The 27177-nt window shown below is 45.0% G+C and overlaps 1 protein-coding gene and 1 long non-coding RNA gene across 10 annotated transcripts in view; one reads left to right on the top strand and one right to left on the bottom strand.

Moving 5' to 3' along the window:
* Nucleotides 1-13345, top strand: part of JCAD (junctional cadherin 5 associated) — a 57676-nt gene extending 44331 nt beyond the window's left edge. For 4 of the 8 annotated variants that reach the window (XM_040546531.1, XM_040546532.1, XM_040546534.1 and 1 more), the window contains exon 3: nucleotides 3957-11476. In XM_040546531.1, coding sequence (XP_040402465.1) covers nucleotides 3957-7692 — 3736 coding nt within the window. In that variant the 3' untranslated portion in view covers nucleotides 7693-11476. Of the gene's footprint in view, nucleotides 1-37; nucleotides 272-3956; nucleotides 11477-11505 lie in introns of those variants that run through there. The other 4 variants (XM_040546535.1, XM_040546538.1, XM_040546536.1 and 1 more) reach the window with 2 other exon arrangements.
* LOC121064666 lies at nucleotides 11679-19851 on the bottom strand. 2 transcript variants are annotated; one of them, XR_005816614.1, is made up of 3 exons: nucleotides 19772-19851; nucleotides 17576-17635; nucleotides 11679-16975 (listed from the first exon to the last, which is right to left on the bottom strand). It is a non-coding gene; the product is annotated as an uncharacterized LOC121064666 (long non-coding RNA). The 2 variants fall into 2 exon arrangements; XR_005816613.1 differs by having other exon boundaries at nucleotides 11679-17635.
* Nucleotides 19852-27177: the final 7326 nt, after the last annotated feature.

The raw sequence follows: 27177 nt of genomic DNA, 5'->3' as shown, positions 1-27177 counted from the left end.
ACCCCAGAAGTAAGTGATGTTGTCCACCTTGTTTGTGAGGTCAGGAGATGATGCTGTTGTCAGCAGAACATTGGGATTGTTCTGCTCTTCTGCTGGTGTGCTCTGCTCCACCCTGTTGTTCTTCAGGCAGGTTATGGGGGAGCAGGCGGTGGGAGTACTGTCCTGGCTGTTCTTGCTTAGCTGACCATCAGGAGGCCACGCGGGAAAGGTTTGGAAGAGGCTGCGAGGCAAAGAAAATGAGGAAGCTGCCCCTATGGGTAGAGACAAGAAGGTTCACAGAACTCCTGCTTCTCATCTGAGCGTGGAGGAGATGCACTTCGCTTCGTTATTTGTGTGGAAGGAACTATGTTGGTAGCTAGCGAATTTAGAGATAAGTAGATAGCATCATTAATGAGATCACCTGCTGCAAAAATTAGACAACTGTACTGGTGTTACAACGTGGATGAGAGTACGTGAGGATAGGATCCCAAAATAGAACAGAAGTTGCCAGTGTCCAGAACAGAGCTCTGATTTTTTTACCCCTTGCTGCCAAATCCTGGAAATAAGTTCTTTACAGTGCCTCCCTGCTGGGCACAAAGTCTGTCCTGGTGCATATATCTCCTGCACCCTGAGCAGCTGGGTGCCTAATGCCTTCTATTTACCCACTAGGAGCCAAAAACAGGGACAGAAACTGCCGTGCTGTTGCTAGATGGCCCTGCAATGGCCTCATCCTGCAGGGTTTTGACTTCATAGCCTGTGCCATGCTCCTTTACTTCTGGTGGGTTCTGCTCTGGCATCTGGGCAGCTTCGACCTGCTGCTGTGAGAGCACCAGCTGGGTGAGATGCGGTCGTGCAGCCAGCACAGGGTGGACTGATGGCCTCCTTTCTTGCCAAGGCCTAAGATTCGTAGAGAGCTAGCAACAGTTGATGCTTTTAAAATGATTTATTAGATTAATTTTATATAGATTCAGTTCAAAGCACTTTATGACAGCAGTCATGGTATCTGTTAGAAGCGGGCCTTTTAGAGAAAGCTCACAATGTTTAAAGCTTCCTCTTGGTCCCATGGGACCCCTCTGTCCCTGGCTGCCACCTGAGAGCCAGCTGTGAAGCTCCCGCAAGCCGCTGTGTCCAGAAGCACGTTTCTTCATGCACCAGCGTGGTTGCAGCCCGGAGCAAGGCAGACTTGTGCACTGGGAGCAGCACGGTCGGAGATTAGCTGCTGGTAAGAGGTACCGTGAGATCTCTTCGTTGATGATGTCCTGGATGCAAAGACCACAGCACGACTGGCATTCTCCATCCAGACGTGTAGCACTGCTGCGGCTGCAGTGAAGCATTTTGAACTTGAGGCGACTTTGGGATGCTTCCCCTTTCCACCGCTTCATTAGATCACCCAGCAGTGCCATAGATCCTCTCCACCCTCAGGAGCAGAGGAGTCCTCAGGCTGTGCTAGGCTGGAGGTCCATCAGGAGGCTGTGGAGCATCCCCTTGCCCTGCGCAGTGCAGTGCCATCCTCTCCAGAAGCTTACGGGGCCCAGGAAGCAGGCTGTGTGTAATCATCTCCAGCTCTTGGATCAGGCACTAGAGAGAATGAGGTTCTCTGCCTCATGAATGAATATACCATAGAAAAGATCAGGTGTAAAATGCCCTAAATACCCCCTTTTAAATGTCTTTTCTGCACTCGTGTTGCAGTGGTGGTCACATGGTGGTTTGTATCATGCTCAGAAATTTATTACGGAGGCTAGCTATTAATCTTTTCATCTTTAAAAACAAATTTAATCTTTCAACTAGCTTTAATAAATGGAGGAACATCCTTTCTGTAACTGAAGCTGTCCTAACTTAGAGCAAATTTGCTTTAATGAATATCTGAGCTTGGGTTTTGTTTGTCTTTAAAAAAAAGCAAACTAACCCAAACTGTTCTTTTAGTGGTTTCCTAGGAAAGAGTTGAGTAATGCTTCCTTCCCTATTCCCAATTTCCTATTAAATCCTTTAAACAGGCACCCCAGTTCATTCTTGTAGTGTTAGCTGCAGTTGTTGCAAATCGCAGCGTTATTGTCCACCATACCGCCTTCCCCCAGTGTTTTCATATTTAGGTTGGTAAGAACTTGGTTTCACTTTATATTTAATGTTTCATTTTGTTTTGTTTCTTGTTTATTTGTTTGTTTTTAACACTGAATTAACCTTTGCAAGAATTGTGATAGATTCACCATCTCCGGAAATTTAAAGATCAAGATTTTAGATGCTTTTCTAGAAGACCTGCTACCACTGAAGCAGAAACCGTTTCAGGGAATTCTGTTGGCCTGCACTGAACAGGATGTCAAGCCAAATAATCGTAACAGTCTCTTCTGATCTCAGAATCTATGACTCTGTACTTTCCGGGATTTTTTTATAGTCCCTTTAAAGATGAATGGTGAAATCACACCAGGTATTTTGTGTTCCTAGCAGATCTGACTGAACAGAAAGAGCAATCTGCCCGTCCCCTTGTGATAATCGTAGAAGAAGGCAGCTTTTGTTCAGTTGCATGTTTTTACATGCTGAAATGCATAGAAATGTTTGTTGTTATTGCAATCAACTTTCCAGTATAGGAGGTGTCCTGTTATATCTCATTGATTAATTAAGACATTTATTACTTCGTGGGGTTCAGCAACTGAACTGTGCTTTGTGCTTCAGAAGCAAAACACTTTGCTCAGATGTTAAGTCTTAACTCAGTCGAGTTAATGTGAACAAGATGCTCCTTATCCCAGGTTAGTTTTAAACTTCTGTAGTCAGAGGATGAAGTTAACATACGTAAAAGAACATTACTGTGGATCTGGATGATGTAATTCTCATTCTGAATTTTAAATTATATTATCTTTTCACAAACTACTACTCAAATAGGGTGCTTTTAGTAGAAAAATGAGCTAGGTGGTACTGTTTATATACCTTGAGGTCAAGGGAAGAGGAAAAAATTCTTGGGTTCTATCTACATCCTTGTCCTATTTATGTCAATTTTGATTTTTCGTCCTAGTCGTATGCTGGTGGCAGCTACGTAGTGTAATAGCAGTTACACTGTTGGACACCTTAGGTACAAGAATAGCAGAACATGGTTCAAGTAGGAGATTAATTATTTATATGAAAGGATACCAATTTTGTTCAGCAGTAATATACAAAATCATTTATGGTCTGTTCAGAACACATGCAGGAACTGTTCTGTTCATGTAAACCTGTGTTCTGAATTTCTAATCTGCAATGAAATGTGTGATGTGTTTCATATTTCAGTTATGGATTGTTGAAGGTCATCCCTCTTTTATTAAAAGAAAAAAAAAGAAAAAAAATTATACATTTTGGTGTGTTTTAGGTTTAAATATTGGTTCCACCTTACTCAGAGCTGTGCTAATACATCACCATTGTTGTGGCGTGTATCGTTTCATCCAAAGCCCTTTAAAGAGATTTGTTCCCTCAGAAAGATGAGCAAGAATCAATGCAGGAAATGACATGTTTAATTTCAGCTCTTGTACTAGGATGCAAATCACGCTTCTTACAGAATATATCTTAAGAAATAGCCCTCTACCTGTTCCCCCTATCCTCTACTTTTTAGTTTTAGATTCCTATTAAACTCGCCTATCCCAGTAGTCCCTTTAAAGTTTATGGACTTTGGTGTAACAGAGGGCAGAAATAAATTAAAGGTAATTATTTCTGTCTGCCAATTGAGGGGGGCTGTACATGTTTGCAGAGCGTGTAACTGTGTGCATTCATGTCTCTTTCTAACAGCTTTGCACAGCTAACAACATGCCAGCAGAGCATCAGTTCCTTCGCCATCCCTTTGCTCATGCTAACGACTGACTTAAATCCTCTCACTAAAATCATGAAGTGTTGTGGTTGCGAGTGATTACGGAAACCCCATTGGCATAACTCAGCATTCGACCTCCTAACGGGATTACCCATGAGGGAAAGAAGGGGCAGCCGTGGAAATTGCCTGTGACACTGCCTTTCTTTTTCAGGGCTTATGACAGGCCTCAACTAGCGTGGTCTTCCCAGCCCAAGGCTGACAAGGATCTGGCCTACTGGCGGCGGCGAGGACAAGACTTCAGCGTGCTGCTGGGCTACTCCCAGAAAGGAGGCGCGGAAATGCAAGGGCTGGCGGCAGCCCACGGGGTGCCCCGGCACCCCAAGGACACTCAGCTGAAGGCAGGGCTAGGCGCGGAGTACGTTAGGAGGGGTGGCCTGCCAGAGAACTGCGAGGCGCCCGGCGACTGCACATGGCAAAGTTTGAGGGTGGAAAGCTGGAACCAGCCAAAAAAGGTAGGAAGGCAAATGTCAGACGGTGACAGGGAGAAACTGCTCCAAGAGCTGTATTCGCTGACCCTGCGAGATGACGTGCTGAGTGCCCACAACAAGGGGAAATCGCAGTCCTTGCCCAGAGTCCTGTCGCCGGAGAGCATGAGATGTGTGGAAATGCCCTCCCTGACCAACAGCAACAACTCCCTCAGCGTAAGTAAGGCCCCCTCCTATCCCCCAAGCAGGCCGGTTGTGGAATCGGCCAAACACCACGAAACGGGGGGCCATTTCCTGCCCCTGGTGAAACCCAAGTATGGGAGGCCTCTGATGCCTCCATCCTATGAACTGCAGCGACAGAGCAGGGCACCTGCGGAAACCGGTGGCTTTCAGGACCACTACCAGAAGGACGAACCCGTTCCCTACTTAGCCAAAGCACACGAGCCAAGGCAAGATGCTTGCGTTCAAGACTCTGGTTTGGAGCCCCCGGTCTATGTACCTCCCCCGTCTTACAAATCCCCCCCCCACCAAGCCGTGACTCCACATTCCCCCAGTGAAGTGCCTACCAATGCCACGCATGCCAGCAGCAGCCAGCGGGACGCTGCGGAGCGGGTTGTCGCCTGCCAACGACCGCCTGCGAATAGTGTTGAAACGGGGGCCGACCCCTGCAAAGACAACCATCTTCCTCACGGGAAGCAGAGCCATCCGAGACGCCCCGCTGACTACCTGCGTTCTGTTCAGTATATTCCCTTTGACGATCCTCGGATACGGCATATTAAAATTGCACCACCCGAAGGTCTGCAGGACAACACAAAATACAGTGAAAATGCACGTAGTCCCAGTTCTGGTACTTTGCAAGAGAGAGATCTCGAAGTGCAGTACAACAGTGCCTTTTTGGATGCATCACACTCACCTGGTTCTGTAAAGGGAGAAAGAAATTCTGACAGCTCCACTCACAGCGGCAGATGGTTGGCACCATCCATCCGAGATCAGGAAAATTGTGCCTTGCTGGACCAAAGAGACAGTTGTAGCACAACTAATCACAGCCCCCGTAACGAAGCCAGCACACAGTACACAAAAGGCAAACTTTCTCTAAGAAATTCACATATGGACAGCACCTGTGAGACCGTTACAAAAGTGAAAAAGTTTGAACCTGGAACTGGGATGCAGAGCAAAAAGAGTTCAAAGAAAAAAATGAATGAAACTATATTTTGTTTGGTCTCCATCCCAGTTAAATCAGAATCAAATCTGCCAGATACAGATAGGAACAACAACATAACCCAGAGCTCTGATAAGAATGGGTTTGATAACAATGGGGCTTTGCAAGAACAAAGTCTCTTAAGTATGTCTTCAACGGACTTGGAGTTACAAGCGCTTACAGGAAGCATGACCAATAAAAATGAGTTACAAAAACAAGAGCTGTGGAGACCAGAAGAGTTCAAACAAATGAATGACCTCAGATTTATTCAGCCTGCAAAACACAGAGAGCTCAAATACTCTGGCTCCTGGCCAGGTGATCAGTACAAAGACCAGCAGACACAGACCAGTTTTGCCGAAGAACCTAAGAGCCCACAGATTTGCCATGGTACAAAGCCTGGGCAGCCCAATAGTACCAAACTGCTGTCTCCAAAGCAACTCGGATGTACAGCATCCACGACAGGGTCAAAACAGACAGGGTCGCCTTCTGACGAGAGAGGCTGCAGGCAGAGCGCTTACGGCATGAAGGGTCAGACGTACCTCAGCCAGTCCAGCAACAGCGCGTTTTCCAGGACTGCCACCTCCGTCCTGCAGGCCTCCTCGCCAAAGGGCCACCAGAGCCAGCCCGTGCCTGCCCAGGAGAGGGAAAACGGCCTTCTTCCCAGGGGCGATGTGGTTAAGGGAGAAGCGGGCGCTCCCTGCAATAGTAAAGAGCTGTTTGGGCAGTTCCTTCTGAAGCCCGTAAGTCGCCGTCCCTGGGATGCAATAAGCGAGCTAGAGAGTTTTAACAAGGAGCTGCAAGGGCAGGAGGAGAGCACGAGCAGTGAAGAAGACTTGGAAAGTGCTTCTCCGCAGGCACATGCCCTTCCGCAGAGAAGGGCGTCCAGAAATGAGAACCAGGAGCCAAAACGTGGTGGGAGGTTGGAAACGGTTGTGCCAGAGGTGCCTGTGTTTAAGTCAGGAAGAGTTAAAAGCAAGTCTGAAAGTTGGAGCGTGGGGACCGAGCATGGTGGCGAGCCGGGCTGCGTTGGCTCTCAACGCTCTTCGCAGCCAGGAGGGAGCAGTGAAGGAGTCAGGCCAGCAGATGGAAGCCTGATAACAGAAATGAGGGCAGAGGAAGCCAAGAACAGAGCAAACAAACAGCCCGTTCGCGCGGGACCTATCAAGAGATTCTTGTCCAGCAGCCCAAGCAGTTCCTATCATGGTAATCCTTTCAATAATCCTGTTTTACAGGAGATGAGCGAAGACCAAAATTACTTAGACTTTGTTAAACTCAGCAAAGGGGCAGCTCCTCAAAATGATCCAGTATTAGAGAGAGGCTCAGTGGTACGCTTGTCCTTAACTAAGAGGAACCACGGGCGCTCTGAGCCAGATTTGAGGTCTGTGGGACTTGATGTAGCCCCAGGACCTGGTGCTAACAATTCTGATCACTCTTCAAATGCAAATGCAGTGGAAATCCCTGTGAATGAGTCCTTGCAGGCAAGAGCTGCAAGAATTTTAGGCATAGAGATAGCAGTGGAGTCTCTCCTTCCAGATGACCACGTTGGGCCCCATCCAGGCGCGAGCCCTGCAAATGGTGCCCAGGACCTCGAGTCATCAACGGAGAGCACAGTAAGTGGCAAAGAAGGAAAAAAAGATGATTCTTATGAAGGCAGGCGTAAGTGTGGCTGGACAGAGAGCGCTCTCTTTGTTGGAGAGAGGAACCGATCGTTATACCTTGATGAATGCCAGGCCACTCACCGTGAAGGCAGCACTAAAACGTTGGTAAAGGAGCAAGCGTTTGAACAACCTGCGAGTCCCAGCCAAGGTGAAGACCAAAACTCGGTGCCCAAATCAGCCGTGTATCAGCATTCAGAAAAGAGAGTGAGAAGTACCTCAAAAGTGATCGAGACGCTCCAAGGCAAGCTGACGTCTCCCCCGAGCCGGACTGCCATGGACCGCTTGGTGCGCATGAAAGAAGTTGACTCCGTGTCCCGGATGAGACGTCTGAGCATTAAAAGTGCAGACTCAGGAGAGGAGGTGGACGAGGAGAAGCTGTTGAGGGCACAAGAGGAGAGAGGAAGCAAAGTGGCAAACTCAGGAGCTGTGTCCAAGCGTGTTATCTCCCTCAGCGAAAATGGATATTTAGCTGGAATGGACAAGAAGAAGACGGACAGAGATTTTTCTTTAGGTAAGACCCTATTATTGGAGATCCAAGTGGGTACTGTTTCCTTATGTAACGGGCACCATCACTTTGCCTATGCCCACGTAATGACGCTCAAATAGTAACAGGCTGTAGGTGGTACTATCCCCATCTGGTTGTCACCCCCTGTGCTCTCCTTGTGGAAGAGGTAACGAGCGATCCTATTTTAGGACAAGTTACTGTAAAGCTAACTTGTGACACTGAAACTCATTCACAGAGACTGGAGCGTTCCCTGCGGTCTGCTCTCTGTCTAATTGTTTCAGGGAACTGCCAGCTTCAAACAGCGGAGTTCAAAGACAGTCACTCTTGTGCCAGTGCTTGGGAACACGTGGTGATCTAGTCGTAGCCTCTCCTTGAATACGCATTTTTTCCCTCTCTGATACTTAAGTAGACACATACTATATCAGAGTTCAAGAGAAACTAAAAATAAAAATCTGATGTTCTTCCGTGAAGCCTCTGGGAAAAGGCTGCATTAAGGGGCCTGGAAAATTCTCTCTCTCATGAATATTTTCCAGATCATATGTTGAGAATAACTGTTACTCCCAGGTCAAATGGAAAGTTGTCTTTTTCAGTGAACACCTTTTTTTTCTTTTTTTTGGTGTTCCTCATCTCTCAAGAGCACATAAACTTGTGTAGTCCATATGCATCCCCAAAGCAACATGAGCTGTTCTCTCTCCAAAACGGTTTTCATATGGCATTGCGTTGAGCAACTGAAAATCACTCATTGCCGTAGATCTGCATAAAGGGATAAATGTCCCAGGCCACCTGTCTGCTACACGAAATGAATTGGAGTGAACAAATGTATGGTGCAAAAATTGTTCAATTACTATTAATCTCCTCCTCCCTTTTTCCATCCCGTCTGCAACAGCTGACATTCTGCCTTGAAATTTGCACAGGTTGTTCATTAAACCTCATCGATGTAAATCTGTTCACAGTTTTCCAGTACAGAGGGACTGAAACTAAACTGAGCGTACTTCAAAGTCGAAGTATTTCTTTCTTTCTGCCAAAAAAAAATATGTTTTTATGAGTTCTGAGCATTGACTCCTGCAGTCTTGCAGCCTTTTCCTGTGTCTTTCTCTTTATCCCACAGCTCTGCATCTCTTTCTGCTCTGAACTGTATTCTCTAGACCCGATTTTCCAAGTGGGTTAATTCAGCTTCCTCGTACCCATCAGGTCGAGTACGCCCCACACGCCTCTCCTGTGCTTTCCTCCCTTGGGGTTTCTGCCAGAGTGAAGAAAATAACTGTTGTGGTGACATGACTTCAGGGATGTATCAAAACAGATTGTGTGTGTTTTACTGGAGCCTTGTACTCGGAGTTATTCTGCAGTAAATTAGGTCTAATTTTATCCTCCTTGCTGACAATGCCAGGCTTGTATGCTGCAGTGTGTTCCCATTGCAGCAGTTCCCTCGCAGCTGCAACAGCCTTCCCTGCCTCTGGCCAGCGTGGATGGCCCTTCCTGCTGCACCCACCCCGTGCTGCAGGATAACACGTGGGGTGGGAAGCCATCCCATCCACGGAGACCCTGGTTTGCTGAGAGCCACGAGATACTCGTCTTACCTTAGTGAGGCAGGACTGAAGATTTCTGTGCAGAAGGGCCTGATGTTTGTCTTGTCTGTTAACTCCTGCTCCATCTTCCAAGCTAGCTCGCTGGTACCAGTGAAAGCCAAAATGAGAACTAAGCCTGGAAAAGCATTGTATTTGTTGCTTTCAAGGAGTTTGGAGTGAGATAGGGTGATGTTAGTCTTATAATTGCAGACTGGGCCCACCTTAGAGGCTACAGGTCTTAGAAGAAGCAGGCTTTCACATGTATAATGCAGCTGGGCAGCTGAACAGTCATCTTGGTGTAAGAGCTCTCCTGAAACTCAGTGCAAGAAGCTGATCTTACTGTGCAAATACTGGCCTTAGAAAAACATCTCCCAGTGTTCCCAAATGCACTGGATGTCTTTTCTCCTTTGCTGTTTGAAGACTGCTTCTGTGAGTCTAATCATCTGGCTTCGTTTCTGTAGAGAGTATTTCAAGTTAGCTTAACCAAATGTCGAATAAATGTTTGTGCATCAGTGCAGGAATTCCAATATTTGCCCCTCAGATACAGTCTGAGGCAGCCAAGAGTCTTCCTGGCAGTCTGGGCCTTTTGTGTCTTTGGTTTAGATGCTGAAGATCTGGGTAAGCTATCAGGGAATAAACTGGGCCCTGCAGAACTTCCATGTCTTGTGGCCTGATTTCTTCTCCCCAAAACAGGGAGCACCTCCAAGTTGTGGTGAGCTCTCACAGTGTGAATGTGCGTGAAAACTGGGCCGTGGAGGCCTTAGGAAAATCAGATTTCTGAAATGTGAATCCATTTTTATTCTTAGGTCAACCTCATGCAGAGTAGTTGAGAATTTGTGTATGTTCTTGTGGGTTAGGTGGGAAAAAACATTTGCAACTGAAAAAGTATCGCTGCTTTGGAGACATCTTCTCACACCATCAATGCTTTAAGCTTAGAAAGATGCAGCATTGTCCTGGAGCGCACTAGCTCTCGTACACTATTTTTCCCTTGAGTTTTTTTCCATTCATGTGGTGTCTGTCCTTGAAGTCTGGAAATACCAGAAGAGGCTGAATAGTGATAAGCAGTTTGGAAAACATAGGTACCGCTGGCACAGGCTCCTGTCTTAGCTGGCCTAGCAATTTGAGGAGAGTAGGCAAGAAAAACAATACCCAGAAGTTCCTTCTTAGCCAGTCCCCCCTTGGTACGGGTCTGGATGCTGCAGATGGACACTTGCACGTAGAAGTAGAAATCTCCCTCTGAGGATTTTTATGCCTGTTTGAATGAAGACGTTCACTCACATCAACATAAGAGTCTCCGGGGTGAACGTTTTACTCTTGAAGTGTGATATTTGTGCGTGCAACTCTTTTCACGCTCAACTGTTTAAATGCAAGTGCTATGGGAGCACAGCCTGCGGGAGGGACTTTTAAGGTTAGCACAGACACCCGATTACATAAACGCAGCGGGTGGCAGCTCCAGTTTGTCCAGACCCTGTGTGCATCGAGACTCCTCCGCAGGTAGCCCTGCTTCCTCCGCTCCATGGCTGCACCTAGGGTAAGTCAGACGTCTGCAGGGCAGGCACATCTCACAAGGAGAAGCCCCTTGGTTGCTATCCTTTCCAAAATCACAAGGATGCAGGAGAGGGCTCATGTCTGCTCAGTGCATGGCCATCGTCTGGATAAACCCGATAAAAAAGTCTGATAGAAGAGCGTCGCTGGGGATTCAGAGAAGAAATGCAAAGTGAGGTCTGTCCTGTGACCTGACAAGAGGTAGGCTATAAGCGAAGAGCAGTGTTAGTAAGCCAGTTCTCACTTCAGTGAGTAACGTTCAAACCGTGAGCTGCGGTTGTGCAGACTGAAGCGGGTCGGTCTGACCGCAGGGATGTAACAGCAGTGCTTTCTGGTATGCCACTGAATGAATCTTGGGCTGGGGACCTACAATCAAATGAAAAGACCCCGATGACTGAGCTGTATCACTTCAACCAGCCTTAAACACCCTGCTAGGGAGCGTGCAGCATTTCCCTGTCCTTAGTGTTCAATACAAGGGGAGCAAATCTTATGTCTTTCCCTCTCAAAGCATCTGAAAAAAAGATGTAATAATTTAGCGGTCAGTGAGCTTGCTCCTACCTACCCAAGGCTTCCCAAGTTTTATCTTGATGCATTTGATCTGAGTTGCTCCCAGGTTACACCGGTGTAAGTACAGAATCTGGGTCAGGAATGTAGAATGGATCTTTAGGGCTATCAGCCCAGTTTTAGCTTCATTTTTATATAAAAATCAGGAAAAAGATGATGTATTTCCATGGCTTGCTGCATCTATCAGTGTTAAATAAGTTTCACAGTACCTTATTGATGGTGTTTTCTTGTCTTTTTCAGACACATATGACCCCACCAAAGTTGAAAAGGTGTGAGATGAGCGGAGAGGAGAATAGAGATTCCTGCTCTACTAAGAATGTTTCACTGATTATTTTTTTTTGCTGGGTGCTTTTTGTTTGTTTTTGTTCTTTGATGCTTGGAAATTGCCTCCATTCGTGGTGTTCATGGTGTACTGATAATGCCTTTACCACCGCCACTAGGAATTAGCTATTTGTATCTGAAACTGTTGCGGAGACCGCAGAAAAGTCTGACTTCTACATTGGGACCATCTGGCTTTGTAGCATTAAGACTTAATGCCTACAGTTGGCAAAGCGTTTTTATCTGAACAGCATTTCAGTCTTCAGCAGGGATGATGAAGTGCATAAAGTGAGGCTTTTGCGCTTTCTCTTTGGTGTAAATGTAAACGTGGGAGATTAGTGAAATGATTTTGAAAAGAATGTGAATTTATAAGCTAAACTTCTAAGTCTCTGTAGTCTAAACTTTGTTTAACTTAAGGGATTTTTGGCCATAAGTAGAAAGTGCTGCTGCACAAAGTGGGGGAAGGAATGTGAGACAATGGTAGCGAAGGCTGATTGTGAAATTATTTCTGACTTCCAGAGTTTGAATTTACTCGGATTAAATACTTACTTGCCACCTAGAGAGAAGAAAAGCAAAAACCCCAAAGCTTCTAAAAGATGAAGACTTTTGTAGTACAATGTACAGAACGTGTAATTATAGTAGCTGGCAACTAGTGTTTCAGACCAATGCAAAGTATACCACTGGCTGTTTTGCACTCAGTATTACCTATTTTTGTTTTGCTGTTTAGAAATTCTTTATATGAAAGAATAGTAGCTGGTTTAAAATAGCCCATTTTAACAAAGTAACTATATTTCTTGTTACAGAATACTATCTATTTTTCTACGATGTAAACAATTGCTAACAAGTGGCAAGTATAAAGAAGTATTATTATTATTATTATTATATTTTAAGAAGACTTATCCGTCTGAGTGAAGGTGACCCAAGCAGATTTCACCTGTGTATCTTAATGCACACACCGTATTGCCACATATCCAGTAGTGCTCCCTTATTTCATTCGGAAAAGAGCCATCTATGTATGTATGTATGTATGTACTACAGGGTTAATTTCTGTTTTTTCCCCACTCAACCCTTGGATCGCTCTTCTTGGAGCAACTTTCTGAAGCGCAGCTGAGAACCGTCTGGGCTGGTGTTGCTGCCATAACATTCCAGTGACTGTGATTACCAAAAAAAAATGGGTTTGGATCTTCATCCCGGTGTCCTTGAGCAGCTCAGATGAAATACCTGGTTTCTCTCTTTCACTTAACTTCTTTTTGCACATTGTGGTTTTGGATTGGGCCAGTGTATGAAAAGAAATAAACCCGGGTTCAGTTCTTCCCTGCAGCTAACTGATGGTGCTGGGAAGGAGTTTAGATGTCTTCTTTGAGGCATTTAAATACATGGCTTTAAGTGTATTTTATCTGCACACACAAATGCATGACCTACAGAGTTTATAAGAAAGCCTATGCATTCTGCTCTTTGATATTGAATTAGCCTGCATAGGATCTGTGTCTTTAAAGCCTTTATGTCCACTCCTGTGCATTTTTTGTAAGTACCTGTTTGCTAACATTCTTCAGATGACTTGTTCATGTACATCTCTGGTCTATTGTACTATCCCTTTTTTGTTTTTGGTTTTGTAGCATAATTTTATTTTCTAAAATCTGATTTCTTGAAATATTTTTTCCTAAGTCTGTAATTTGGAAAGAACACTCATCCTGTGTTTTGGCAGAAAGAATTTCTTGTCTGTAACACGATTCTGTTACATATGGACTATTTAAAGCTTGTTTGAAAAGAAACTGTGGTGTATAATTTATTTTATTAACTCTTGTGCATGCTGTCTAGCAATGCTTGTTGGCAAACTGTTCCTACCATCCTTATCATACTCACCTTTGTTTTAAAATAATCATCTATCTCCATCTAGCACATCTGGGGGCTGGTAAAAGGCTGCAAAACATGTTTCCTGCTAATTCTGTCCATAAAGAGCTACTTCCTAAAAAGAATTGCTTCAGTTCTTACCATCCCACTTAGTAAGTGGGAAAGCAAAGCTGAGATGCCTGGCAATAACTTGAAGGATTTAATTTACCATGGGTTTCTGGAGAACTGTAAATTGTCACGTATCACTGGTCCTGCTACCTTCAGTTCATGTCTGTGTGGAACATGAGGTTTTTGTGCATTTTTTTTTCCTTCTGATGGGGAGGGGTTAATCGATTCTTCAGCGTCTGTTTCATCACTCACATCAAGTAATTACTTTTCCAAAACATGTAAACAGCCAAGACCTTAAAAAAAAGAAAAAAAAAGCAATAGGAAGAATTGGTTTTACTGGCCAACAATAAGAAATTAAAACCTAAAACATTAATAAGCTTTATTTCGCAGTAATGTGACTGACCAATGGATGGAAGACTAGAGTTAGTACTGCTTTAAACATGGTGTGTTAGTCTAACCACACTAGATATTTCCTACAATGACGTAGGAGTGACTATGACTTAGTGTTTCTATGGCACCTGTGCCATATCAGCTATCTGAATGGGCCTGGGGGATGATACCATAGATGAACACCTTTCCAGAAGCCTTTTGCCAGTTGCAAAGAGTCATCAGAAAGCTCCTTCTGCTCCAGATGTAGTTAAAAGATAGTTAATGGTGACTTTCAGTGCCTGTTTCAATAAAGCTGTCATGGCAACAGCTGTCACTGGCAATGGCAAGGGCAGGAGCTCAGGGCTGAGTGGATGCAGAGGAGGAGGAGGAGGATGTGGAGCCTGTTCCTAGGGTCTCCTGCAGCGCAGTGGTGTGACTGCAGAGCAGCAGTGAAGAACTGTGTGTGTGTGTTTATTTCCAGGAGGAAGAGCAGAGCTAGTTCCTCAAAAAGCACGTTGTTAGGGGTTGGGTATCCAGCTTGTGCTGTTGCTGTACTGCTGCAGCTGGGGATGGTGGGGCTGGATGACAAGCGGTCAGATGGGATGATACTGGTTTCACAAGCATTCCCAGAAAAAAAGAAAAAAACAGAGCACAGGTTAGTATATTTAAAATATTTCATGGGGAAACTCCTCTGGGGATAGATAGCTAAATAGGACCTGCCATCTCCTTCTATTTACCCTGTTGAAATAGCCAATTTACAGGGTTAGTGAGATAGCAGCACTCGGTGGCTGTGCTACGGTACCAGCTCTGGTGCCAGGAAGGTACCCGGTGAGCGCGCAGCCTGAGGCTCTCATCTTCTGTCTGAGAAAGAAGTCACCAGTCTCCAGCATTGCTCGCAGATGCTGAGCGAGAAAAGCAAGCCCCTTTGGCTTTGCAGAGGAGAGGTGCAAAGCGAGAAGGTACTCGGGGACTCCCTGATGGGAATGTAATTTTTTGAAGGTGAAAGTGCTCCCTCGTGCGGTTCCCCTGAGCACGAGTTAGGAGTTTGTCTGCAGGAAGAGCCACTATTCTCTGATCCCACCCTAGTCCTTGCTAGAGGCATTTTTGAACTAGACAGAAGTGTGCTCTGAGAAATGCTCCCGTCTCCGAAATCCCACTGTCATCACAGCCAGATAGGGTGGGATGAGAGAGGCAAAGGAGGGAAATCCCTTCGCGTGACTCACAATCATTGGTAGTTGAAATGCCCAGCAGTAGGCCTGAACAAGCATCACTTCTCAGCTACTAACTCAACAAAGCTTTCCTTAGGCATAAGAAAGACTGTTGTGTTTCATACCACAGATTAGTCTTTACTGCAAACAACTGCATACTGCATCAAACCCATCGAGTTTCCTCGACTCTGCTCCTGATGGAACATGTAAAAATGAAAGGATGGTGGGAGCAGATATTCTATACACTGAAACAGCCAACAACTGCTGGGAAAGAAAAAATAAATAAAGGACAATATGTGCTTAAAGTGGTCAAGTAATAAAATTAATCTGTCAAGCATGCACCCTTTGAAAATAACCAGTCCCATAAAGCTTATTTATATAAATATTTGAATTTAGTGAAATATTTCTGTTTAGTATCATAAATCAATATTAGTATCTTGGGTCAATACTCTGTTGCCTTTAGCACACGGACAGCCAGCTGAATGTTAGTTTTATAACAGTGGATTTTCTGGTTGGTTAAAATGTTGATATTTCCTTCTCTGCCCCTTTTCAGAAGAAAAGTGATTGGGAGAAAAGTAAAAGTGAGATGTTCTTGCATTTTAAATGGCAGAAGTTCTTGCAATTGCAAGGTAGGCATTTCGTCCAAGCTCACAATCTGATTGAGGCAAGTGTATCTGAGAAGCACATCTTTACTTGACAGGAGCCATCAGATGAAGTAAGTGAGCCTTTTTAATTGTTGGCCTTTTGAATGTTTTCTGTAAAGCTGTCCTTTTGCAGGACACTGATATTTTCTTGGTTAAGGATCAAACACCCCCCTAATTTCATTCCCCTGGCAATAAGCCATGATGCTGCAGTCCTAATTTACTGGAGTGAGATTTACTTACAGGTGTAGACCACGGAGTTTAAACTTCTTTACTTCTGCACAGTCCCAGTAAAGAATGGAGCTGGAAATTTCATGAGACGATGATTATATCATTGAATCCATTAGAAAAGTTGGGAAAGTGTGACTTCATGTTTTCATTCAAACTTGCATGAAAAAGTGTTCGCTCCACCTCCCCCTGGGAACTAAACGAAAGCTGTTTACCATCAACTCTATTTTTAAAGGAAAAAATGTTTGAAACAAAGAAAAATGGAAATCCTGATATCAATAGCAAAGCCCCAAACCACAATGCTACCTCCCACCCATGCTGAAAAATATGTTTGCAATATGGCTTGCAGAGCTGCTCAGCAGGGAGAGGGGTGAAGTCAGAATTGACTGACACATGGCTGAGATTAGAAATAAAAACGAAATTTCCCAGCCAAGAGAAACCACAATAACATACAGATTATAAAACGAAGGAGGAACTTTCCACCACGAACAGCAGCAATCTCAGCCTTCCTTCTAGATCTGGACTGGCAGAGAAAATAATCAGAACCATTCCAAAAGCTATTCCTAACCTGTAAGGAAAACAGACAGAGTATCCTCATGTCTTTTTCCTTACACATTGCAGATAAATCTCCATACTGACTTTCAAGATACTGTGGCCTATCTCCAAAACTAATACTAGCTCATTTCCACAGCTTTCTGCTCTAGGTAGCCCAAGGGCAGAGAGCTGGAGGGATAAAGAGAAAATGGAGGCAAGCAATTTCAATAGTATTCATATTATGTCAGAAGATGAATGCATTTTAAGAATTTTCTTTGTATTTTTTTCTGCACAATGCAAATACCGTGCTTCTGTGCTTACATGTAAACTGGAGGGGTGCTGCTGTCCCACAGGAGACATTCTCCAAATAAAGATTTTGCATGGATACGCTCCTCTGTGATGTTGGCGTTGTTACAGAGCAAAACCGAGCGTGTGCTCTGATGTTTGCATTGCCTTGAGAAAGATAAATGTATTGGTGAAGTGATAAAAGGCTGCACGTATTCTCAGGGGGCTGCTACTTCACTATACTAAAACCTGACATTGTGGCCGGCTTGTTACACCAGCAGGTACAGAAATTCTCATTACCTTTCACATATTTGCCTTCAAAAAAAAATTACTTTCCACATCTACACGTACTCAGATCTTCATAAACCCTAGGTCACATATTTCCAAATTGTGTTCTTTGTTTGCTACCATTAGGGTATGTTCTGCCTCCGTGTAAGAGTCGGTTCCTCCTTTACTGGCAACCAGCCATTTGCACTGGGTAAACCTACCGTGCCACAGCATTTCCCACTCCACATCAGAGCATTTTCCACTCCCTTTGCACAACTTGATATGGCACTGGGGTAGTTTACTTTGGCTGTGCTGCAGTAAAGAATGGCATGCTCTGTATCTGTGCTGATAAGACTTCAAGAGAGCTAAGCTATCATTTTAATATTAAAAACCACCAACTATCTTTTTCACGCAAAAGTGTAGGCTGCTCATGGTTAGAATGTGCAGGTCTGTCTTTTGTCATGGGCTCGCAAACAGGTTAGACCTTACTGTCATACTCACACATATGCTGTGGAGAAACACTGGATTCATCCTGGTGCTCCTCACCTGTCACATATCTACCTACGGAACAAGAGACAAGACAGGGCTGGTGAAGCTGCACACAGAAATCATTGTGGCAGTTTTACTCTCCTTTTCTTTCCATCATCCAGACACTCTGAACTCACTTTACCTCCCCCTTCCCTACCTTCTTCAAGTATTAAAACTTCTAGTCTGGCATAATCCCAGCTTCCACCCATTTTTAGTCTAGAAATCAATTTTTTTTCCTTATTTTTTTTTTTCCTGCAGGTCGGAAAGGGCAGGCACTCAGTTCTATCCAGTTGCTGTTATTTTTTGTTGGTGATGTTCCTGTTCTTCATCTTAGTGTTGGTCCCTGCATCACTGCATACATACAGTTTGACTTTTTTTTTTTTTTCCAGAAGCAGCAATACACATAACAGAATTGTCCCGTTTGCTAAAGGTACGAGAGCAGAGACCTTTCTGTGCTTGCTCCCACCCAACAGCACCCACTCTCCCTGCAAAGAGGAGAGCAGCAGTATCAAGGCAGACATTGGCCCACGCTGGCAGGGAGCCGTCTGTTGCTTCCAGCCCTGGATGTCAGCCAGCCAGCTCTCCTGACACGCTTCAGGCTGGCAGATGCCCTGCTGTCTGCCACCACGCACGGACAGGGGCTGGCCAACAGAGCTCATGCTCCCTCCGAGCAAATCTGTAGGCACTCCCAACAACCCTGCAAATCAGTGGATGAGAGTGGATGCTGTTAAGCCCTCACTCAGAAACCGTTTTGCTAAGGCAACCAGAAACCTGCTGAAGGGCTCTGCGCCTCCTCTCCAGCACCAGTTTGGGAGCCACCAGGTCACTCACCCTTGTCCACAGAGCCCTGACCCTTTGCTAATTAAATAAAACCCCTTGCTCTTATCTTACACAACACACACCTCATCTTCTTTCTCTCTCTCACTGAACTCTTACAGCCCTAGAGCATGTTTGACCTTTGCAGGGTACTGGTGGGCATGCCCAAATACAGTTAAAGCTGTATACTCTCTCCGTGTTCTGCTTTGAATCTTGTCAGGTGCAAAGAAAAACAGCCCCTGGGAATCCCCTTGCACTCTTCATGCAGGAGCGTCACACCTCGGGGAAATGATGTGGAAAGGAAGGGGGCTGATTGGAAGTCAACTCCCTTACTTTACCCCTAGAAATAAGAATATTTCTTGCACAGATAAGCAAGATCAAGGCAAATGTTTGCCAAAAAAAAAGGAGAAAAAAACAAACAACAAAAACAAAAACAAACAAACAACAACAAAAACCAGCTTAGATCCCTTTGAGGAGCTACACTTCATCTGAGCTCTGCAGCACTGTACTTAAAGAGCTAGCTGTAGCTTTCTTTATCAATGATTTAACAGCCAAACTTTGGGAAGCATTGGGTGGACACTTGTTGCCCTAACTGGTGAGCTTTAGCTTCTCTTACCCCTTTGCTACTCTATTTAGCCTGCAGAGTATTTAGACGCTGCTGCCCTACGTACAGCCTTTAGCCTCAGTTTCACTACAGCTGCAGGAACAACCGGCAATCTGAAACCCACTGAACAAACAGCACGGTGACCTAGCCAGCTCTTGTCATTTGAAGTGGCAGGGTTATGACACTTTGTGGGCAGGAAGGCTTGTCATTTGTCCTAGTTTCTCATTATTATTGCAGCCCAGCATTTAGAGTATAAAGGAAGTCCTCTGCTCTCCCAGCGGTGGGTCACGCTATAAATACCCCAGATGGCACAGGACAAGGAGGGCTGTAAAACTCAGGATGTGGGTCACAGGATGGCTGTCTGCTTTCTGTCTGGGAGAACATGATAATAAACCCTTGCAAAGAACTCTGATAACACCACATGAAAGGAGTACAAACATTGTGGAGATCTTCGGCTGCTGTAAAATGTCACCGCTCTCTTCACTTTGTGATATGCTGCTTTTCTTATTTCCTTCCCTTCCCAGCCCCCTTTCGAGTGCTCAAGGCTGAGAAGCATCCACAAAGCTTTTTCCTTCTGTATTACCTTTCAGTTCCTTCTCCCTGTCAGTGCAGACACATCTCCATGTTCTTGCAACACACTCCTTACCCTAAGCAGCTCTCATGCAAATCAGTGACTCCAACCAAAGGTACCCTGAAGAATACCACATCAAAAATACAGGGCCCTTTCCCCTGCACCACAAGAATGACACTACAGGGAGGTGAGTCACGTCAGTCCTGCATCATAGGTTTAACAGAAACACTCCTCATATAAAAAATATCTTTTGTTCCCCTGAAAAAAAAATAAAATAAATAAATAAATATCACGAGTGTTGTCAGCTCCTGTAATAAAAGGATGTTCACGGTGAACATCATGCCTTTTATTCCTGCATATTTTGTATGTTTATTAGCAAATGCTTATTGGCTGTGGTGTTTTAATAACCCCTGGACAAAGTTTCTGATAACAGTTTTGGAAAAGAGGATTTGGGAGTAGAGAGAATAATGAAACAATTACAGGTACATTTCAAAGCCTCTGAAATTCCCTTTGAAATTCTTTTTTTTTTTTTCCTTCCCACAAAACTCATTTTTCATTTTATGTCCCCAGGTTTTCCCCAGTCCCCACCTTTCATACAGCCACCAAAGCCTGGTGTGCACAGTTCCGCGAAGCAATGTATCTATTCCAGCTGAGGTTACAATTCACTGCTTGGTGACCGCATTTATATCCGTACAATTTTGACAACTGCTGAGAAATTATACTGCTTTAACTACATCAGCGAGGCGGCAGAGTTTTGTGATATGGGTTCATGTTTCTCCCAGACAGGTTGCAAGGTATAACTCTGGCCTCCAATGGTAAAGGAGATTTATTTCCTTCTTTTATTCTCCTTCCCCTTGAGACAGGAACTGCCCTCTCCTGCTGAATCAGCAGAATATACTGTGAGACACTGCCCTTAGCTGGCTGAAGAGCTGTTAATGGGTCCAAAAATCGCATCCCACCCAAGCCCCCCTCTGGTCAGTGAGTACTGGAGAGGGAAGGAGCCAAGCAAGAGGCATGGGAGAGGGGAGCTGAGTCCCCTGATGCACACAGCTGTTATCTATGATAAGCTGCATCCCGTGCCATGCTCCACCTCGCTGCAGCAGAGAAGCTGTTTGAACTCCGGGACCCTTCCTCGGTTCAATCGCTATCTGACAAACACACAGTAGGCAGCTCGAAGAAAAAAACAAAGGTCAGCCCATCCCAATGACTCACTTTCTAAGACTTCTGACCAATTTCCTAAAACTCTGCCTTAGGAGTTTTTTAGGCAGCATCCATACTTTTGAACCATATAAATAGTTGAGGGAGTTCATCATAGCAGCAGAGCAGTGAAGCAAAGAGCTTGATCTGAGAAGGGAAACAAAAAAGCTCAATCACATGCAGACAGAACAGTAAAAAAAAAGCGCAAGCCCCTTTCAGAAGTATTCAGAAGTATTGTGTGTTTAAAAGGGCTGCAGCTGACCTCCAATCTCCTGCCAGGCCGTGAACCTACCTGGCATGGTTTTTTTTTGCCTGCCTTCCCCCTTACAGGTGGCTAGTAACAACCTCACAGACCCCCCAGGTCTGACTGTCCTGTGCAGTGCAAACCTGTGGTAGATTCCCCAGTGTCCTCCTGGAAGTCTCTTCCTTGCTGCCTGGGGGTGCAGACAGCAGCAGAAACAAACCCACAGCTGTGAATTTAACTTCGGATCACCTCTGTCAAGCACCTGTCCCTCCTTTCTGTGCCCACTCTGTTTTTACACAACATGGTGTGATCACCGCTCACAGGCCTCAATAGCCTGTCAGGGAGCTGGCCCCATCCTTCTCTTCTCTGTAGCCAGCCCAGAGCACCCCTTCGGCATGATTCAGAGCTCACTTTTCTTTTTCTTTCATTTCTCTTCCCACACAGAGAGGCCAAACTGAGCTGACAAGCCACTGCAGCCCCTTCCTCACAAATCCCCCCAGAGACCATGGCCCCTACGCCTCTGCAAACCCCCAGAGCTGGCAGCCGTCAGCAACCTCCACAGGGCTTCTAGACAGCCCTGATCTCATGTGTGCCCCAACCCCACGGCAAAATCTGTGAGGACACACCAGGGTTTCCCATGTGGGTGCAAGGGCGGTGCTGCGCTGCTGCTGGGGCAGGCACCATTTTGTGTGGCAGAGCCCTGGTGCTTCTGCCACGGGGCCCAGGTCTCCGCGCTGGGTAAAGACTTGCCACCATGGTTGGTTGGTTGTTTTCTCAAGAAAGACCCCGTGTAAAAATATATATTATATATATATATATATATATATTACTGTGTTGTTTTTTGTTTGGTTGTTTGTTTTCATGGTGTTGTTTACATACGAGAAAAGTAGACAAGCTGAAAGAGGCTGCCCCAGCCTGCACTGCCTCCTCAGGGGGACACGATCCCCAGTGTCCCGTCAGGCTAACGGGGCTTTTTCACGGAGGGGTAAATCAGGCGAATTCACGCCTCGCGAAAAGCTGCGGCCACCCACAGCTTCCCCCAGCACGAAGCGGCCGGCGGAGCCCACATCTCTCCCGGCCCCCCGGAGGCCGGCGGGGGCCGAGGCAGCAGCGCCATCTGCGGGGCGAGGCCGGGCCAGGCCGGGGGGAGCTGGGCTCGGCCTCGCCAGCGCCGCGGGTCCTGGCCTTGGGGCGGTGGGAGTGGTGTGGGGGGAAAGGGGGGGAGCTGGTGACACGGCGGTGGGGTTTAGCAGGAAGGTGCGGGGACAGGTTGGGGTTGGCTGGGGGCTGGTGGGCTGCACGTCCTCCACAGCTGGGGTCGGGGCAGATCGGGGTGAGGAGTGGGGAAGTACTCCCGCTGCCAGGTGGGTTAAATGCGGGGCTGTCTGCGCTGTAGCTGGTGCTGTGGCATGCTGTTTGTTAGAAACGTTGCTTGGCAGACCCACAAAGAGACAAAAAAATCAAAAGGTTTTCTACTGGAGCTCCCGTTTCCTTGGATTTACCTATGAGGCATGTATCAACGTACCTCAGTCCTGAAACTACTTTCACTGTGACTTTCCTGAGGACAGGCACATGTACTGGACCTCAGCAACTCCCTTCAGGTTTGTGTAGGTACAGTTGCAGCACCTAGGTCAGCATTTCTCTTCACAGGTCGTCAGTCCATCTTGTAGCATCACTAAGACAGGTAGATTCTACTTGCAACTTCCCCAAAGGTGTGGGGACCCAGAACTACTCAGAGAGTCACAGGACTAGCCAGCGATTGACAAAATGTATGTGAAATTACTCAGCAGTGTCACCACAGGCTACCACTAACCTTTTAAAACATCTGTGTCTCACCAACATCTGCTTTGGCTCTGAACACAACACCTCTAGTTCCATTTTGGCCAAAAAAATATCATCAACATTTGACTTCTGTAAATCCCCTCAGAGCATCCCGCTTTCCTCCTGTAGCCACCCTTCCTCCATGCCCCCATTTTCATGCCTGGCTTGTTCTCTTTTACATCTTGAACTCTGGCCAGAACCCTCCATTTTAAATTCCTTCCTCTTTCTAAATGGGCATGCCAGTAAGCTGAGACAATAATCAGTTTACTCCAACTGAGGGCATATACAGACAAAATTTCTCCTGCTCTTACCACATATAAAATTAGTTATACGAAATTGATACTTTTAGCAACGGAGACTGAGATGTAACCAAGAACCTCAAAAAAAAAAAAAAAAAAAAAAGACAATGCATGATAGCCAGACTGCTCTGCCTGGTACATACCCAGATTATGAGTTTGGGTTTGTGTACTGTCACAAATATTAATTTAGACAAACTCAAACTTAGCAGCAATTAGGATTTATTAATAGTTTTATAGTAAATCACAAGATCAGATTGTGTGATTTTTAACAACACCTAATCATCAACCAATTTAATAAAGTGACACAAATTGGATTTATGTTATGTCTAACAGCTCTTAAGATTTATTGATACCATATAGCAATTTAACAAAAATTAGTTGTGATTAAAACAGTGACTTAATTAAAGATTTGACAATGGCAAGGTTCACACAAAACTTACTGCATGGTCCCGGCGGGTTCTCAAGTTAGTTGTGTGCCTAAGGATTTCCCCTTGGTGAATTACTCACCCTGTAGGCACTGGTGTTAGTCAGCGGACGATCTTTGAATCTCAAGAAGTCATCCCTGAGAGGCATCCCAACTCAGGGGGGTTCCTGGGTCACAGCCTGCGATGACCCTGGACAGCTCTGGGGGCTCTTCGCTTAGGATCAGTGTTTATAGGACCTCAAGACAATTGACTCTTAGTACTTTTCCTTCCTGTCTATGATTTAGACAAGGCAATTCCAGTATTTTCCACCAACGACACCATTCCAGTATCTTCCACAAAGTACAGTTCTGGCACTTCTCAGGCTGGGCTACAATTCAGGACACAAGTGTTCGAAATGCGATCAGGGAGTGCCTGTTTTTACTCACCCACTATGCCTGTCGCCCACTGACAATAGAAAGATGGTGTAACAACAGCTAATCTTAAACCATAGCTGAGCTGGGGAACGAGCTACTCTGCCACATGTACTTCAGGCTGCTGGACTCTTCTTCTAATTTTTAATGTATATTTCAGAGAACCTGGGTTTTATTCCAGTGATGGTTCTCATGGAGTCAAAGCAGTAGGAAGCTGTTCTCAAAACTGAATTAACCACAGCTTCTTGCCACTTTCCAAACCCTAGCAGCCAGAGCTCCATAGCTCTTTCCAAGCCAGGCAACCAATACCCCAGGCCCAAATATGTGACCCACGATCCCATTTGCCTTTGATACCCCAGCAGAATTGTCCAATCCCAGTTCTGTGGTTTCAGACACAGCATAGGCAAATTGGAAATTCCATGCTTGTGTGGAAAATAGCTTTAAGGCAGTGAGTAAAAAGGAAGTCTATGGAGGTTGGCTTTGTTTTTCATTACTGATTGTGATGAAATGGCTAAAGAATAGCTGAGAAGGGATTAGGGAAGTTAGCTTGATGCTGGAGGAGGAAAGCTGTGTCTTGGCATTTCTCTCATGGGGAGCCGGGTCCCAGGATGGCTGGGAACACCCACTGAACTAAACAATTAATCACCCAGCTGCTCTGTAACCTCACCCATCACTGATACATTTTTCTCAAAATTTGAAAGAGATGTTGCTGAAATAACCCCATTTTGCCTTGAAATCCATCTAAATCCCAGGCTTAGTGTAGGTTTTCTCCAGCCTTTGAACTCAGCGAACCTCTGTTTTGGGAAGTGTACATTTGTATTGAAACATGTCACTAGATGAGCTGGGAGGAGGAATGAAGAACATTTCAAGAGAGCATGAAGATAATTTTTCACCCTTTATTCTGATGTAAATATGTTCAGTGAACTTGGCAATGGGCTTTGTGTGCTTTTTTATGTAGATCTTTAAAATAATACTGGCTTACACATTAAAGGACAAACACTGCTGGACACCGCTTTGTGTTATAAAATGGGTGTGGTTCACCCACTTCCTTCTGAGAAGCATTTTGAGAACTGAAGGTAGGAAAAGGTGGTACTAGCACTACATCTCTATGAGTGTATTTTTGCCTTCACATTACCTGTGCTGTGCTAGCCACAGCTCATTAGACAGTCTTTGGAATTGCCAGCCTCTTTCAAGTCACACAACACAACATTTTTTACCTATACTGATCCCTTTGGCATCACAGACTATAGGAGGGAGATGAATGCCAAACACTTCAGATCTGCCTGCGTACGTAGAAATCAAATACCAATTACTCTTCCTTGTCTCTCTTTCTCCCCTCACCTAATACTGCCTACCGCCTGTGATAAAGCAGGGTATTCATTTAAAGGCACTGAAGAGGGAGAAAATGTAGTCATAACTGTAGAACCAAAACCTGAGAAATGAACAGAAAAAGGTTTCACGTCCCACAAATAGAAACTCCTCTTGTTTCAAATGAGTATTAGATAAGACTCTACTCTGCAGCTCCCCAGAAGCATTTATCTGACTTTTTTCTGAGCTGACCAAAGTAAGAGCGCAGGCTGCCCTCCAGGGAAATGCCTGCCAGTCACCACCTCTGAACAAATATTTCTCAAATCAAATCTTATTCCACAAGAGACAAAAGAAACAGAACACCCAGCCTGATAGATGTCTGTATTTGCTAGATGCAAAGAACCAGACAGTGCCCTTCCAGCACTGGAGGTGGGAGGGGGTGGACATCTCTCCAGGGACAGTTACAAGAGCCCTGCTTCCTCAAAAACATCTTCCTGCCCTCCCATGGCAAAGGCCAGGTTTATGTCCAGCAGCTGCAAATCTTGCCCTTTGGCTGGCTCCCAGCACCTGCAGGCTGCTTTCTGTATGAGCCAGGCTAGATGCTTTCCCCAGTCTCTAAAGGGCACGGATTTCTCTTACACAGATTTTCTGTGCAGATTTATTTGCATAAAATGAATATTCTTCAAACCCAGGTTCTTCTTTTTTGAGATCAAAAGCCTAATGCCCTTCAGCCCAGCAGTGTCTGTCTTTTAATGTGTAAGCCAGTATTATTTTAAAGATTTACATAAACGGCTTCAGTGAGCTCATCTCTCCTGCAATGCAAGAGGCTTTAGAGAAAACTTATATCAGTGAAAATTAAATCCAAAAGAACAGATACAAACATAAAGCAGAGAACCCAAAACAGCATTTGGGATGATAAATATGAAAGTGTATCTACCTACCACTAGGTATCTTAATCAGAACCTTTTACAAGTCACTGTCTTAGGTTCCTCCATTTTAGCCCTTCAGAAGGGAAAAGCAGGTAAAGAGAGGCAATGCTCTCAGAGAAGGAGTCAACATCAAGATAACACTTGTCCTTTTTCTTTCAAACTGGGCATCCTGCAAATGAACACCAACATTTTTGAAGTAGCCATACGTAGAAAGAAGCTGATTTATGGGAATATTTGTTGTCACCTTGGTTTAATAAGTGAAAATTATAGTCCATGAATTAGTCCTACACATTGTTAGTGCAGAACAGAAATCTGAGCAGACTGGATACTCACATAAACCGAGAGACTATCACTTTTTGGCTGTGGATTTAGTTCAGAGCAACTCTTGGTGTCAGTCTAATCTCAGTGAATGTCTACAGAAAAACACAGGCCTTCATAAAAAAAAAAAAAAAAAAAAAAAAGTCCTTGGCTTAATAGTTTTGAACCTTATGTGGAGAAACTTTTTTATATATCTTATATCAAGTGTTACTTTGGAGAGGTCTAGTAGGTCTGCTTATAAACCCTAGTCTTCCTTGTTTCCTTGTTTGTAATTTCACTAAACTTTTAAACATGTTTGGGCAGGAGATTTCCCACGTCAGGTATCCATCTTGGGCTTTACTCTTGGGAAAAATTTCAATAAATTGAGCTACTTCCAGGATCCAAGCTCAGGATGAAAAATGATTCTTTTCCTCATGTCCCAAAATATTTGAGAGCCCCTGCGAGGCTGAGGGTAGCAGAGGTGCCACTTCTTTCACTCTCAGGAGAAGGCTTACAGTGTAGCAGAAGTGGACATAGTGCAGAGTATCAGGCAGAACGACAGCCTGCAAAACACCAGAGCAGTCCTCAAGGCACGTTTACAAAATGCAGTTTTAGCATCTCCAAGAGTTCATCCCCTCTGAGCACAAACAGAAA

The sequence above is a fragment of the Cygnus olor genome, chromosome 2 (genome assembly GCF_009769625.2).
Source record: "Cygnus olor isolate bCygOlo1 chromosome 2, bCygOlo1.pri.v2, whole genome shotgun sequence".
NCBI lineage: Eukaryota > Metazoa > Chordata > Aves > Anseriformes > Anatidae > Cygnus > Cygnus olor.
This window is presented reverse-complemented; position numbering and strand designations above follow the sequence as displayed.